This window comes from Carcharhinus amblyrhynchos, chromosome 17 (genome assembly GCF_965287045.1).
Source record: "Carcharhinus amblyrhynchos chromosome 17, sCarAmb.v2.hapA, whole genome shotgun sequence".
NCBI classification, from domain to species: Eukaryota; Metazoa; Chordata; class Chondrichthyes; order Carcharhiniformes; family Carcharhinidae; genus Carcharhinus; species Carcharhinus amblyrhynchos.
This window is the reverse complement of record NC_137340.1, coordinates 46,933,930-46,950,947: the sequence shown is the minus strand read 5'-3', so window position 1 is coordinate 46,950,947 and position 17,018 is coordinate 46,933,930. Positions and strand designations below refer to the sequence as shown.

At 40.1% G+C, this 17,018-nt stretch overlaps 1 protein-coding gene across 4 annotated transcripts in view; it reads right to left on the bottom strand.

Moving 5' to 3' along the window:
- The window catches only part of sufu (suppressor of fused homolog (Drosophila)), a 142,792-nt gene that overhangs the window by 32,755 nt on the left and 93,019 nt on the right, over nucleotides 1–17,018 (bottom strand). For 3 of the 4 annotated variants that reach the window (XM_080205901.1, XM_080205899.1, XM_080205902.1), the window contains 2 exons: nucleotides 15,934–16,054; nucleotides 3,894–3,938 (listed from right to left, as the gene is read on the bottom strand). In XM_080205901.1, coding sequence (XP_080062027.1) covers nucleotides 3,894–3,938; nucleotides 15,934–16,054 — 166 coding nt within the window. The remainder of the gene's footprint in view (nucleotides 1–3,893; nucleotides 3,939–15,933; nucleotides 16,055–17,018) is intronic. The other variant, XM_080205900.1, reaches the window with a different exon arrangement.

Sequence of the window (17,018 nt, the reverse complement as noted above, 5' to 3'; positions counted from 1 at the left end):
CCACTTCAACAGGCAGAGAATTCCAGAGATTCACCACCCTTTGAGTGAAGAAGTTCCTCCTCAACTCCGTTCTAAACCGCCCCCCCTTTATCTTGAGGCTGTGCCCCCTAGTCCTACTGTCTTTTTTGAGCGGGAAGAGTCTCTCCACCTCTATCCTATCCATCCCATTCATCATCTTATACGTCTCAATGACATCTCCCCTCATTCTTCTAAACTCTAACGAGTACAAGCCTAGTTTATTCAGCCTCTCCTCATAGCTCAACCCCCTCAACTCCGGTATCAGCCTCTGCACTCCCTCCAAGGCCAAAATATCTTTGTGCAGGTGCGGCGCCCAAAACTGCACACAGTACTCCAGCTGCGGCCTCACCAATGCCCTATACAGCCACAGCAAGACCTCCCTACTTTTATATTCAATCCCCCTCAAGATAAAAGGGGGGCGGTTTAGAACGGGGTTGAGGAGGAACTTCTTCACTCAAAGGGTGGTGAATCTCTGGAATTCTCTGCCCGTTGAAGTGGTGGAGGCTGCCTCGCTAAATATTTTTAAGATGCAGGTTGATGGGTTTTTGATAAGAGAGGGGATTAAGGGTTATGGGGAGAAAGCGGGAAAGTGGAACTGAGCAGCGACAGATCAGCCATGATCTTATTGAATGGCGGGGCAGGCTCGAAGGGCTAGATGGCCTACTCCTGCTCCTATTTCTTATGTTCTTATATTATCCCATTCGCCTTCCTGACCACCTGCTGCACCTGCAAGCTGGGTTTTTGCGACTCATGCACAAGGACCCCGAGGTCCCTCTGCACCGTCGCCTGCTGCAGTTTTTCGCCACGTAAGTAATAGTCCTTCCTACCATTATTCCTACCAAAGTGGACCACCTCACACTTGCCAACATTAAATTCCATTTGCCATTTCCTGGCCCATTCGCCCAGCCTATCTAGATCCTTCTGCAGACTCTCCACACCCTCCGCACAATTTGCCGTTCCCCCAATCTTGGTGTCATCAGCAAATTTCGACACCCTACACTCGGTTCCCTCCTCCAGATCATCTATATAAATGGTAAAAAGCTGAGGCCCCAGCACCGACCCCTGGGGCACCCCACTAGTCACCATCTGCCAATCCGAATAGCACCCACTGACCCCCACTCTCTGCCTCCTATTTGACAACCAATCCTCTATCCACGCTAACACCCTACCCCCAACTCCACGTCCCTCGACCTGCTGCAATAACCTCATGAGGTACTTTGTCAAACGCCTTCTGAAAATCCAGAAAGACCACATCCACCGGCTCTCCTCTATCCACTGCCCTAGACACATCCTCATAGAACTCCAGTAAATTTGTCAGACATGACTTCCCTTTAATGAAAACATGCTGCGTCTGCTCTATCAAGCAATTCCCTTCAAGATGCCTCGCAATTTCCTCCTTAATGACGGATTCTAACATTTTACCTACAACAGACGTTAAACTAGCCAGCCTATAATTCCCCGCCTTTTGCCTGGCACCCTTCTTAAACAACGGCGTAACATTAGCCGTTTTCCAATCTTCCGGCACTTCCCCGGAATCCGGCGACGTCTGGAAAATAACCACCAAGGCATCCACTATCACCTCCGCCATTTCTTTCAGAACCCTCGGATGCATTCCATCCGGTCCTGGGGACTTGTCCACAATCAGCCCCTCCAGTCTGTCGAAGCAATTGCGGCCCCCCCCAGGGGATCGGACTGAAGCAGAGTTAGGGTTAGGATGCGCTTTGGGCACGGGCACCTGACAGTGCCTGCCTGTGCCACCTGGCACTGCTCAAGGGGCAAAGTGCCCATGCCCAGGGGCACCATAACACTGCCCATTGGGCAACAGGCCAATGGTGGAGCCTATTGTGGTTGGGGGGGTTCTGCTGCCATTCTGCATAGGGATCGGTGTAGGCTGGAGGGAGATCAGCGATCAGGGCAGGCTGGGGAAAGTGGACGAGGGGAGAGAGAGTAAGAGAGAGAGAGAGAAAAAAAATCGCCACTGCTGGGTGTGGAGGGCTGGTCATTGGGGCGCTCCGGGATGGTGGAAGGGGTCAAGGCTAGCCTGGGAATTGTCGTGGGGGCCATGATTGGGCTGTGTGTGTGTGTGTGTGTGTGTGTGTGTGTGTGTGTGTGTGTGTGTGTGTGTGTGTGTGTGTGGGGGGGGGGGGGGGGGGCGCTGGGAGGGATAGCACTGTGGAAGTCTTGGACTGGCCAGCACAAGGGGAACTGACAGATCGGGGCCACTGCGCAGAGCGCACAGAGTTCTGGAGCTGTCAGACTCTGGCTGAAAAGGCCTCGCCACCTGGGTTTTTAATGATATTCACGAATGGGACTTCTGCATTGCACGGAGTGGGGAAATTCAGGACTGAAGTTGCACTGAAAAACCTTCATGATCTAGACCAGTTTTCTCGCAAATTCAGCACTTTTTGGGAGATTCGGCCTCTACATTTCTAATTCAACTCTGTGGGTAATAGATTACATTTTCAAGCTTACTCTTCAAAAAGCGACATGAAGAAGTGTCTCATCTCATATACACTCGGCTCAGTTATAAATACGAACATAAGAACACAAGAAATAAACACAGACGCAGGCCATCATATAATCAGGGCCAGTGAAGAGTATTTTTTTTCTCCCCAATTCCATTTCCTTCAAGTTGTCACTCAAGATATGAATGCAGTTGGAGTGCTGCAGGTTATCTGATGATGTAGCAGCATCACTTAATTTTCCCATGCACTAAGCCTGACAAAAACTACAATTCACTTTCCTAAGCCATGGAAACGGAGTAAAGTGCAGCATTCCATTTCTATAATTACTTATCAGCTTGCTCAGTGAAAACCAGGAATCAAAACAGGGTTATTCTTGGTCTGTTTGATTCCATTGCAAAACATCTTTTCTTTCTCTGATGGAATCTTGCAGTGATACACTTGAAAGCTAGCAAATTAAAACATAAATCAGTCAAAGTTTAAAAACTGCTGTAAAAATACTGAACTTACCTTTATTCACGCACAAAGTTATAAAGGGACAGTTAAAGAAAACTAAGGGTACCACAACATCCAAATTATGACAAATATTTTTTATTTCCAGCTCAGAGCAATCATTTTAGTATGGCCAGTGATGGAAAGCTAAGTTCTCCTTCAGTGTACCCGAACAGGTGCCGGAGTGTGGCGACTATGGGATTTTCACAGTAACTTCAATGCAATGTAAATGTAAGCTTACTTGTGTCACTGATAAATAAACTTAAACTTAAAACAATGAAATTATAAAGCAAACATCATACTTGGCAATTTTTAAAAAATGGTTTGGAAACTATTTGTATTCCTAACCTAAATATACAATTGCACTGTAAGTATTAGCAACTTCATACGGTATTCATACGCTGTGGATAAATGGCCACTATTGTATTTCACAAAAAGTCCATTCAAATTATTTCTAAGAAGCTGACATCAGTCAGATGGCATTTATAGAATGAGCACAAACTACATAGAAAGCAATCCAATTTTGCAAACAGAACCAATGAAACACTGACTGCACCAAAAATACAAGTGAATTCAATGTGCCGACATGTCAACTGCAGTAACGTATGATATGATAGATTAGCTAGCATTTTGCTATTTCTAATTCAACTTTGCAGGTAATAATCATAATCTATGAAAAATATAAAAATACTACATAATTTTAAAATGTGTTCCTTATCAGCTTAGTAATGTTGCATTTTTACAAGGATGTACATGTGCCCTACAAAAAACAGATTTGAAAATTCTCACTTTAGCAGAATTCATTTTAACTAGGATTTATACAGTCACAAGAGACAGGAATTCTTAGAAAAGTACAATCTGGGCTTCACAAACCCATAGAGACTGGGAAGGGGTAAGATGAACTATGCATTATATTCTTACCTTTCAGTCTGCTTGCTCTGGAAATGGCCCACTGATTGCACTAGTCTATGGAGAAATTATGGGTAGATTTGTACCAAAAATATCACAATCATAATGTAAAAACAAATCTACTCAGATACACAGACAGAATTAATCTTTGATCCGAGATCTTTTTGCCTTGGTATTTTCAATTTGACTTTGCTCTGTAGATTTGACTGCCAAAACATACCAGGAATTAAAATACTTCCTAATTTTGTTCTTAATATTATTTGAATTTAGATAGCCATAAATCCTGGAAGAAAGAAAGGAAAAGAATAAAAAAAACATGGTTCATGCAGTGCAATATTTATTTTATAGAACTGTTAAATGAAATGTTGAGTGTATGGTAAATTCCAAGACACTATTAGGTACATATGCTGCCATACATATCTAACACAAGTGAAAAAAAACAATGCTTCAACATCCAGCAATTTGTGGGCAAAGTTCTCATTTCACTTGAGGTTAATTGAGGTCATTAGTATATCAAAAAGCTTATAATGAAATTGACAGCAATATATTTCTACAGATTTCTGAGGCACCCTCACCTCCAGCACGCCAAATTTCTTTCGCTACAACTTTTAAAACAAATATTTTAATGTATTCTCAATCTCCCTTCTCAGTAAACTGCGTTCACAAACAAATAATATAACCTGAACCACACACACCGACATCCCCATCCTTTCAAAATTCTGCATAGTTTAGAGATTACTTTAAAATTCAATAAATGAGAGGTGCTAAGGTTGGAATTCTCAGGGTAATGAATAAGCCAAATGCTGCATGATCTTAAATTGTGACAATCAATACTTGCCAAAATTACAGAATACTGACATTTTCATGTTTGATTATAATACAATCTATTCCACAATATTAGTTAGTCACCATATGAATCATATGATCCTTGCTCTTCCTGATATATATTAATGACTAGATCTTGGTGTAGAGGGCATAATTTCAAAATTTGTGGATGATCCTAAACTTGGAAGCATTGCAAACAGTATGGAGGGTAGTATAAAACTTCTAAAGTACATAGGTTGATGGAATATGCAGAAAAGTGATAAGTTAAATTTAATGCAGAGAAATGTGAAGTTATTCAAAGGAACAGAAGTACCCTGGTGCATAGGATAGGTCCAAAGAATACAACATCCTAAAGCATACAGCATTCTAAAGTTTGTTAACCGGGGCATATAGTACAAAAGCAAGGAGGTTATATTAAGCTTGTATGAAACACTGGTCCAACCTCAACTGGGATACTGCGCTTAGTTAGGGGCATCACACTTTAAGATGCGAAGGTATGAGAGAGAATGCAGAAAAGATTCACAAAATTGTTTCCAGGGAGGAGGAACTTCAACTACAAAGAGAGGTTGGAACTGTTTTGGAGAAGGAGGTCGAAGAGATTTACAAAATCATGAGGTATCTAATCAATATAGATAGGGAAAAACCGTTCAAGAATGAGAGGGCACAAATGTAAGGCGGTTAGCAAAATAAGCAATGCAGTGAGTAGTTGGGATCTGGAATGCACTGGCTGCCAGTATGGTTCAACAAATGCATTTGAGAGGGAATTGGAGTATTATCTAAAAAGAATGAATGCACAGGACTATGGGCAGAAGAATGGGGAGTGACACTAGGTAAATTGCTCCTTTGTAGAACCAGCAGAGACACAATGAGCTGAATAGCCTTCTGTGCTCACAGCGTTCTGTGAATGGCATGTCTGTGTACTGAAGTCAATCTCTTAGTTATATCAACACAAGAAGATTACTAAACAACTTAATTTACAGAATGCTTCAATGTAGTGGAATATAAAAGGTTTCAGAGGGAGGCAGCTAGTTTTATACAATGGAGTTTTTATTTCCTTCATTTATTCATGAGATGTCGGCAAAGCCCATCCTAAGTTGCCTTTGTACAACTGGTGTTTTAGTGAGCAGTTATGAATCAGTGATGTTGGTATAGGATTGAAGTCATATTGAGGTCAGACCATGCACAATCGGCCATGTGTTTCGCGTCAACAGCAGCCTACCATTGGCTGTATTGATTATATATTATCACCACTTATGGGATTTTCTGGTCCTGCTATTGTCAATGGAGTTCCCATGGAATGCACTCCTCATTGTGGGAAAACCCGCAGTGGGAGTGCAGGAACGGCCAGAAAATTCAAGCCAATGGCTTTGATGCCGAATTGGAGGAATTTGCAAAATTGCATTTGTTGGCACATTTTGATATTTTATTTATATTTTAAACTAGAATATTACTGTATCATTGTACCATCTGACATATTTTGGAATTATACTGTTGTAATACAAACACAATGTGCAGCAAATATTCTTAGTACAAGTGAAAGCTTGACAATGGTAGCACTTCATAATAAATTTTAGTAATTTAATAGCAAAGCTAATACTTAGCCAGCACTTTAAGAAGCAAATTTTAAAGAGCCAGATGAGAACACTCAACACCTGACTCCTTTAATAGAGTATTATTATCAATTGTCTTTATTATCAATAGTCTTTATCATCAAAATATGAGTATCATGATAAACATTTTTAATCAAAACACCTTTTGAAATTCACTGGCAATCAACTTGGAGGAAAATATGCAGCAATAATTAATAAAAACTTAAAAGGAAAAGTAGATGAAGTAACTTCTCCCTTTTTTTTAGAAGCAATTTGCAATTTAATGCAATTTTTGCCAGTTTCATAGCAATCTGCCATTTCTACTCTCTGAACTCATGAGAGAATCACTCAGTCAAGATAATCTATTTACCCAGTCAGCAAGTTGCTACATTCAAGGCCAGAAAGTTCAGTAATCATCCAAGCCTGAAGACATCAAGGAAGCAACACTAGCGAACCTGAAAATCCAATGAGGACTTACAAATAACTGGGGAAACATACCAATAAATATATCCAAAGAAGATGGTTTTTTAAGAAAATAAAACCAACTAAGTAAAATAATAAAAATGTTCATTCCTCAATCACTTAAGTTCTTTGCTGAGAGAGGCCATACAAAAACCTTAAGGAAAAGTGAACTTTGAAAGCTTTAAGCAAACAAAAACAAACATTTAAGAGGAAAAGAGCTCGTGCAAAGACTTCATTTGATTAATCTGTTGAAAAACATGACCTCTTAATATTCAGAAAGCCAGAGCTTGGCTGGCAAAAATGACCTGTAACTTCTGAGCTTCCAGGAGATCGTACCCTAAAGATGTGTTAGAGAGCTCCCCCTACAGAATCCCCAGGTATGGATTGTCCAGAAAGTAAAAACTATCAAAACCATCCAAAAGTACAATGAAAAATGCAAATTTTGGATGGTTCCAAATAGTTGATAATAGTTCCCCAGAAAAAGTTGGAAGATTTAAAATTGCTTCTAATTCTTTTGGGGGTGGGGGGGGAAATAGTCCATGCACCATCACCTCTCCCCCTCCCAAACCCAGAGGACTCCCCTGAATACCTGACACCCTGAACACCCATTACGACCACCCAAACCCATCCACTGATAAATAACATCACCCTCCTACTGACCACTCAACTCCTAACATCTCCATCTTTCCACTGACTATCTGCCCCCACCCCTCCCCAATCCTACTCACTTACCTTACAAACCTACCTTCTTCCTGGCCAGACAGCGTCTGGGTCTTTAAACTTACCTGCTTACCGACAGTTAGAGCCATTGAAAAAAATGGGTGTAGCTTTCTTACCTTTGACTTTCCAGGCCTTAACTGATGGCCACAGGAGCACATTGCCCTATGCAGTTCTTGCACCAGCTGGGTAAGAAAGGATCGCCTGGATTTCAAGGTAAGAAGCTAGGAGTGGAGTGGCAAATCCGACTCTGATTGCCACCCTGCGGAGGGTCAGGCCCAAAATGTTTTGTGAACAAACATTTGACCAGTTTCAGCCAAATTACAATTAGCCAGCTCAGATAATATTTCTTACAGGACTGAGTAAAGATATTCAAGTTCATGCAAATTCAAAAATTAGAAAATTGCTTCAGGTCGTTGGAAGTTCGGATAACCAATTCCTGCAATTTTTTTGAACAAGTATTTTCTTTTATTAAGCTCATAACAATCATGTGGTAACTTAGTCAAGGCTACACTCATTCAATCATTAAGTCTACATTCTTCCCATACTTACTGGTTTCCCCAGACAGCTTCCCCATCCAGGATATACTAAGTGTTTTGAAGCACACGCCCATTGACTGGTCAACAGTTCCACTTACCTGAATAAATGAATAAAGGCACAGAACACCAACAGCAAGCTTAATATCAGAATCCGGAATTGGATTCTGTCCAAACTAATGGGGTAAATGCCACCTTTCTTGGAAAATTGCATGGATGCTATACAAAATAAGTTTAAGACTTTCTCAAATGAGTTTCTCGAAGCCATATGTCTATAATGCAGAATTACCCATAATCTAGGATAGTCAATCTCAAAAGGATGTCTGAGGCATGGATTGTAGCTAGAAGAGTAATTTTTCATCACCAGAAAGTGTAATAGCTGCAGCTCTCAGCAGCATTCTCTGGCCCTCATTTTGATTTGGAAGAGGGAGCAATATAGAACGCAGTGGCTCATAAGCAACTAAAAGAAGCTGGTTCTAAAATGCTACCTGAATAAGAAACAGTGTTCACAAAATACATTTCTATTTGGAATTTGCTTAGGAGCCACAATTTAAAGTGGCATGTTACATCTTGTTAGAGCACACCGTGCCATTTTTTTCCCCCCGATTCTTATTTTTCCATTTAAACCTTTAAAAAAATTGTTTTAGGGAAGGTTTCTCATAGAAAAGAATGAGATCACAGAACAGATAAGTAACCTATTGCCAGCACTTGGCTGATGTCACTTTGCAGCCACTAGGGGGTATTTAAGAGTAATGAGAATTGATTTATGCCTTGAATTTCCTCCCTTGAGGTAAGCATCTTTTCTAGGCAGCCCTCTGCTCCAAAGATAATGAGATTAATTATAGTGAAAGAACATTCTACAGCAATACAGCAACAACAGCTGCTTACATAGTGCATGTAATTTATATGGTGCATGTAAAGTTCAAAAGTGCTTCCTAGAAAGGCATATGGAAAATACATATAAATCCAGAAGTGGAGTGTTCAAAAATTTGATCAATGAAAGAAATTTTGAGAAAGTTTTCCAAAGGAGTGATAAAATCAAGCAGAACTTTCAGAGAGTGTGATCCAAGCATCTGAAAATTATACTGCCAGTGGTGATGATGAAGACACAGGGAATGTGTGTACAAGAAGTCAAATCAGAGTAACAGAATGTTTAAGGGGGAGGGATATGAAGCTCCATAACGGTTGCAGAGGTAGGAGAAGACAAAGCTAAGCAGAAATTTAAAGATTTTTTTTAAGATTTAAATTTAAGATTTTGAGGACATGGAGCTAAAGCATGCCAGGGACCAAATACTTGCAGAAGAGATCTGGTGACAGAGATAGTTCAGCAAAAGTTTGCCAGTTTCCCTGCATTACAATAGTGGCTGCACATCAAAATTACTTAATTGACAAAAGACATCCTATGGCTGTGAATGGCACCTTATAAATACAAGTCTTTCTTTTCTTAATATGTGGCTACATTGAAACTCAATGCAGACCATCCACGGCATTTAATTCAATTTTCTTGCATACAACGCAAGTGGCTCTGTAACCAACGTGGCATAGTTATAACAGGATCACTCAAAAAATAATTTTAAAGCACAAAAAGTACCATTTCACCACACCTGTGCCAGCATTTAAGAACTACTCTCGGTCCCATTCTCCAGTCTGTTGCTTTTAATTTTTTATTTTCAAATATTTATCCACCTCACTTCTAAAACCAAACCTTCTAGCTGTTTTATTGCTGTAGCTGGTAGGGCATGAAGAAGCTTCTTAAATTTTCATTTTGTTGTTTTGATGACAATCTTAAATTATCCTTTAATTATCAACCCTAATCACTGGAGATAGTTTATTCCCCCATTTACTTTAGAACCATTCATAATTGTAAATATCCATCAGATCTCAACCTAGTGAAAAGTGCTCAAACTTTCTAGTCTCCCCTTATAAGCAAAACCTTTCTATTCCAGTTATCACACTACTAGATCTCTTTCAATATCTTGACATATTTCCTGAAGTATGGCAGCCACATTCAGAGCTAATCAAGGAAGAGTTCGCATTACCTTTTTCCTTATCCTCAAGTCAAAGTTCTTCTAATCATTTCATGTAACTGTACATCTCCTGGTTCCCTTTTATTCCTACTAAGTCGTTATTTTGTGAGAATAGAAGAAATAAATTAATGTAGCCCCTCACCTATACCTTAATGAGCTTTCCTCTTCTATTTAATTGAATAAAATCTCTTTAATTACACTTCTACTTGTTTTTGCACACCTAAAATATATGAATTTTCATGTTCTGAGCTTAATACATACCCTCTTCACTGTTCCAATTCCCATTTTGCTTCTCCCCTCCACTTTTGTACTGCACTTGACTCTGCTATATTCCACCATTTTTAGTGCCCAGAGTTCACATTACTGGTCTGCTAGATCTGCTGAAGTGCATGACCAGCACCCAAGAACAATATGTATCTCTACTGGACTGAAGGATCAATCTTGGGCATTTTGGTGTGAACTATCCACTCAACGGCCAACAGGTTCCACTGGACAAACTCTCTTGAAATGCCAGCTGATACGCTGCCATTTCTGCATCCATTCTATTTGCCCTAGATAACTTGGTCTAGTTTGTGAATGCTCAAACCTGATGCCACACTATCCAGCAAGTGACCGTCAAAGCATGTGGACCAAGATGTTACTCTTGTTTCATATTTCACCTGGAAAAATTGTCTGTCATGCCTATATAACCCAAATAGTGCAGAGGACAGGTTAATGGAACACATTCAGAATAGTTTCTGGACTATCAAGAAAATAGCTAGGAACAGGTAGGTTTCCACTTTACTTTGACTCATTTAATATTGTTAATAAAGTTGTGTCAATATATCTGTTTAACATTGCTGGTTTCACTTTAATGTCAGTTGCCACAGCTTTCCTTCTCTGTGACCTGCCCGCCCACGTGACTTTATCCTTATCCTCAGTCCTTCTTCTTCCTTCCTTTGCCGACTCTCAGCCTCTGTTCATAGGATCCCTATAGTGCAAGGAAGGCCATCTGGCCCATTGAGTCTGCACCGATTTTGAGAGTATTTTAGCCAGGCCTTGTAACCCCACACATTTCCCATGGCTAATTCATCTAACTTTACATATCTTGGAACACTAAAGGGCAGTTTAGCGTGGCTCCTAATCTCCTAACCTTCACAACTTTAGACTGTGGGAGGAAACTGGAGCACCCAGAAGGAACCTAGGAGAAAGTTCAAACGCCATACAGCCAGTTACCCAAGGCCAGAATTGAACCCGGGTCCCTGGCGCTGTGAAGCAACAGTATTAACCTGAACTAACAAAGGGTCATTTAAACTCGAAAATTGGCTCTATTCTCTCTTCAAAGATGTTGTCAGACCTGCCTGATTTTCCAGCATTTTCTGTTTTTGATTCACTTAAACTTGTTTCACTTAAAGTCATGATTTTCAGTAACTGCAACTTTGAGAACTCATTGTATTTTAAGATATAGTATTGTACAAGTCTCCTCACCTAGCTATGGTGATTGTATGGCCCTTAAACACCAAGTCACCACAACTAGATTCCTCATCCTATTCCTCTAGCACTTTCCCTTCCTTGGAGCACCCCACCTTCTTCCCCTCTCCTTTAAAATATTCTCAGTGCCACTCTGCCTTCACCAAAAATAACCTTTAGCTTCTACAATTAAGCAAATCCTCATCAACGGTGATTTGAACCTTACTTGAATTCACCCTAATTCTCTCCCTCTATTTAATTTCCCTATGCATGCCTGTTCATTTCCTATAGCCTCTCTACTGCCATCACTATGATCACAAAACCTCCTATCCTTCACCTCCCATTTACTTACAAAATAGGGGTAGGAGCAGAAGTAGTTAATTCTGTCATTCAATAAGCTCACAGCAGATCTAACTATGGCCTTAACTCCACCTTCCTATCTGCCCCCTATAATCTTTGACTACCTTGTCAATTAAAAATATGTCCAACTTGGCCTTGAAAATATTCAATGACCCAGCCTCCAATGCTCTCTGGAGAAGGGAATTTCAAAGGCCAGAGACCGTGAGAAAAGAAATTCCTTCTCTTCCAAATCTTAAATAGGAAACCCCTTATTTTGAAACTGTATGTAGCTCATAGTTTCCGATTTCCCTGTGAGAGGAAACATCCTGCCAGCATCTATCCTTTTAAGCCCCACTCAGACTCTTATGTTGCAATAATAACACTTCTCATTCTTCTAAATTCAACAAGTATAAGTCTAATCTGCTCAACCTCTCCTCGTAAAACAAACTCTTCACTCCAAGAATCAGTCCAGTGAACTTTCTCTGAACTGCTTCCGATGCAAGTATGTCTCTCCTCATGTAAGGTGGCCAAAACTGAACACAGTACTCTGGGTGTGCTCTCACTGATGCCCTGTACAGCTGTAGCAAGAGCATTTCCTACTTACATATTCCACCCCTCTTGTAATAATGGCTGACTTCCTAATAAATTGTTGTACGTGCATGCTCTTTTTTGTGATTCAAGTATCAGGATACCCAGATGCCTCTGTACTACAGCATTCTGCAGTGTTTCTCAATTTAAATAATATTTTTTTTTTATTCTTACTGCCAAAACGGACAACCTTAAATTTTCTCACATTATACCCCAAATCTTTGTCCACACTTAACATTTCAGTTCCCTTTGCAGATTTCTTGTATCCTCCTCAACTTGATTTCCTACTTATTATTGTAACAGCAATTTAAAAAAAATATATTTTAGGAGACATGGGCAATGCTGGCTAGGCCAAACATTTTTGTTGCCCATCCCCAATTGCCCTTGAAAAGATGGTGGCAAGTTGCCTTCTTCAGCCACTGCAGTCCATGTGTGCAATCAAAACCATAGTGCAGATGGAAAGGGAATTACAGGATTTTGACTCAGTGACAGTGAAGGTACAACGACACATTTCCAAGTCAGGACAGTGTATGTGGCCTGAAGGGCAACTGGCAGGTGGTGATGTTCTCATGCATCTACTGCCTGTGTCCTTCCAGATGGTAGAGATCACCGATTTGCAAGGTGCTGCCAAAGGAGTCAGGGTGAGTTGCTGCAGTGCACCTTGTAACTGGTACACTGCTGCTACTGTGCATCAGTGGTGGATGAAGTAAATGTCTAAAGTGGTGGTGGATAGAGTGGCAAATCAAGCTAGCTGCTTTATCCTGGATTGCTAACAAAATTTGGCTACAATTCAGTCAGTACCTTCATCCAAGTCATTCATAAAGAGTTGAAGCCCCAGGACTAATTACTGTGTCACTCCACTAGTTACAGTTTCGCATTCTGAAAATGGTCTGTTTATCCCTGACTGTTGTTAGTTAGCCAGTCCTCATGCTAAAATATCACCCAACACCATGCCCTTATCTTGAGTGGTAACCTTGATAAGTTCATTCATAGATGTGTACAGCACAGAAGGATGCCATTTGGCCTATTGTGTCCACCCTGGTCAACAGTAATCCTATTTTCCTGCACTTGGCCCATAGCCCTAGAGGTTATGGCACATAAGTGAATATCTAAACACTTCTTAAATGTTATGAGATTTTCTGACTTAACCACCCTTTAAAGCAGTGAATTTCAGATTGCTGTGGATATGGAGCACTTGTCGGCCAGTCCAGCAGATTTCCTTCCCTAATGGACATTCGTGAACCAGGTAAGTTTTCCCGACAGTCAAAAATGGTTTCATAGTCATCAGTAGATTTTTAATTCCAAATACTTTTTATTGAATTCAAATTCCACCATCTGCCATGGTGGGATTCAAACCCAGGTCCCCATAACATTAGCTGAGTTTCTGGATTAATAGTCTAGTGATAATACCACTAGGCCATTGCCTCCCCAGATCTGAAGTGAAAACCTGGCTGTGTTTTTGAGGAGAAACACGCCAGTTTTCAGTGAGAACCTGATACTTTGCTTTTTTGTGTTGGGAAATTTCACCCTGAGCAGAGATGCCAAACACAGAGGGGTTGATTTTTCTGCTCCCAACAACAGCAAACCCACTCCATGGGTTTCCCTGGCAACAGGGAGTGGAATCCCACTGTCAGTGGCAGGCCATATTCTGTCACTGCGAAACACGCCACAGGGGAGACAGAGAAAATCCACTGTCTCCCATCAAAACATCTTCTAAGTTTGACAAGCATAATACCAGGATCTGCAAATATCTGAATCCATCTGTTGTTGAAACCCCTAACCATGCCTTTGTCACCTCCAGAGTCAACAATTACAATGTTTTCCTGAGCAGTTACCCATCCACCATCCTCTGCAGACCAGCTCATTCAAAACTCTGCTGTCCATATCCTATCGTACACCTCTCATTTGGATGTAAAACATCATATGGCACTATCTAAATTTCTTCCAGTGTCTCAGCCAACATTTATTAGCAACCATCAACAGAACAGATTAGCTGGTCATAATTACTGATTTGTGGGACTTGGTTGAGGGCAAAGTACCCGCATGTTTCCATATATTACAACAGTAGTTACACTTCAAAAACGTTTTGAGACATCTGGATGCTGTAAAAGGTGCTATATAAAATGTAGCACCTTGCCCTCATTAAATTTGCTATATAACTGATTTTCCACCCTTGTAACAGTAAAATTCTCTATCCACACAGTTTAACCCATTAAATAATAGTGGAGTAAGGCCCAAATAGAAATTAATCCAATAAAGCGCATAACCTTGAGGGTGTAAAGTCCTTTAAACATCAATGTTGAAACAAAACTGAAGAAAACAGTACTTAGACCAGACTCCTTTTGAAATTTAAATTCAGACCAAACAACCTGAAGCTGACAATATAATGGGAAGTGGCTAGTAGGATATGCACCAAGGATTAATTTACTTGCTGATTTTTAGTCCTTCACTTCAAAGTAGCATCTTATCCAAGTTGCTTGCAAAACTGAGGAATTTAAATGCTAGAAGAGTACAGCAGACCTGACCAGCACCTGAAAGAGCATGAGTTCCAAAGACACAGCAATGTTAACTTCACTCTTTCAGGTACTGTTGGCTTGTGTTTCTCTAACATCTTTTGTTTCATTTTAAGATACATTAGCTTTTTAACATCAATAGCTTTCTGCAAAAGAACAGAAAATATCAGCCCACATTTTAATGTCCCTCAACACTAGATTGACATATTGAGCAATTAAGCCAGCAACACATTATAAATTATCAATGATGCTCTTTCAAAAAGGTGAAGCAGTAACTTCGTTCAGGAAATGATTTCACCATTAGAGTTCCTCTGTGTGAAACAATTATTTTGTTACAATGCTTATTACACCTTTTCAGTTTTACCTTGTTTTACTATTCCATAGTTTAAATACTGCTCAGGGGATGCAGTGCAGGACAGAATTTTTTGTGTTGGGTTGAGTGTCCTGTCTGGTATTATCAGAACTAGAGATGGAAGCCTAGAAAATTCTGTTTCGATTTCATAAGGTCACTGAAGAAGGGATTATTGTAACATCTGCCTCTCAGCTGTCTCTGACAAGAACATTATGTGCTAATTCAAAGGAGTGCAACTCTTCTTATGGGGAATCATGATATTGTGAAGTGCACATAGATATGGTATAATACTACAAGAAAGGGAAATAATAATTGTTTAAATGGAATTTAAATTTCATTCTCCACCTAATGTTCCTCTTGTTTACACGGCAATTTGCTCATTCTATTCTACCATTAAACCAGCTTTAATAACCTTATCTCCTAAAATTTATCTTTCTATGCTTTTGGTAAATTTTGTAAACGGTATATCTAAATTTTTTTTATTTCAAGAACCAAAGCTTTGAAAACAAAACTAAGCAGAATTAGGATTGAGGAATGTCAAATGGGAGGTTTCAACAACACAATACTTTCATTCCGTCCCCAACAAAAAACTCATGCAATCTTTATTGACTGTGGACTGCTTAAATAGAATACATGCAAGTTGTTAAAAACTTACGATGCTCGATCATGATTCATTCCGTTCTGTTGTTGTGGCTTCTGGGAGCTGATTGGTGGCAAGATTGGTTTGGTGTTCATTTCAAGACCCCGACGCAAGACCTCTCTGATCTGCTCTGTATCTGAAATTATAAAAAAGATCCTGCTTCAAGTGTTCATCAGAGATCCTGAGTTAAAATTATTAGTTTCTAATCATTGCACAAAATTATGTTGCTTATAGGATTTGATAAAACATAATTTACTATGGTTATGCTTCATCTCATTTCTTTGAATAAGGAAGTTAAAGCAATTGATAAACAGTTTGGGCACACAGGAGAGAAAAGTAATAGGCTGCAAAGTAGAACCATTATACTTCCATTCTGTCATAATGAGAGAGTGAAGAATTAAAACAATGCAGGTTTAGCTTGTTGATGCATATGCTGGCTTTATTTTCAAGTCACTGCTAGAATCAAAGCATGGGCCTCCATTGCAGTGAACCAAGTCATTTAGCGACTTAACTCCTTTCCATTAACTGTTGCTCTCACAATTTCTAAAATGTTAAAGATTGATAGTATCACAGCAGTCCCAGTTGTCAATTCTGGTGCCTTTATCACAGTTGATAAAGTAAACAAACCAACTGGCTTTCTGCTTCCCTTAAGACAATGAAGTGCAATGAATGGTCTATATGCTGTTGCATTTCAGAGTTGTGCTGCATAGCTTGGATGGATGACACAGAATTTTTACTGTTCTCTGACTGCTTCTTCAAATCCAAGTGGTATTTTATGGTAGTCACATTTTGATTTAAGGCTGTTTTATGCTAGGCAGCAACACTGTTATGTCAGTGTCTTGGGGTTTGTTATCTTCAAAGTGATGTTAATGCTAAATTGGTAATAGGCAACTTTGGGATTTGTCCTGCTGTGGCTACTTGCACAAGCAATGAGAAGTTGAGGGTATTTGGCATCGCAGAATGAGATTGTTATGACAGTATGTGATGCTGTGAAGTGCTCTCTGGGAGACAGTGGCAGGGTGTGGGGAGGGAGGGCCATGGTGGAATACTTCTACAAGGGCTGTAATTCTACGATCCTGTACTCAAACTTTGCCCTTGCT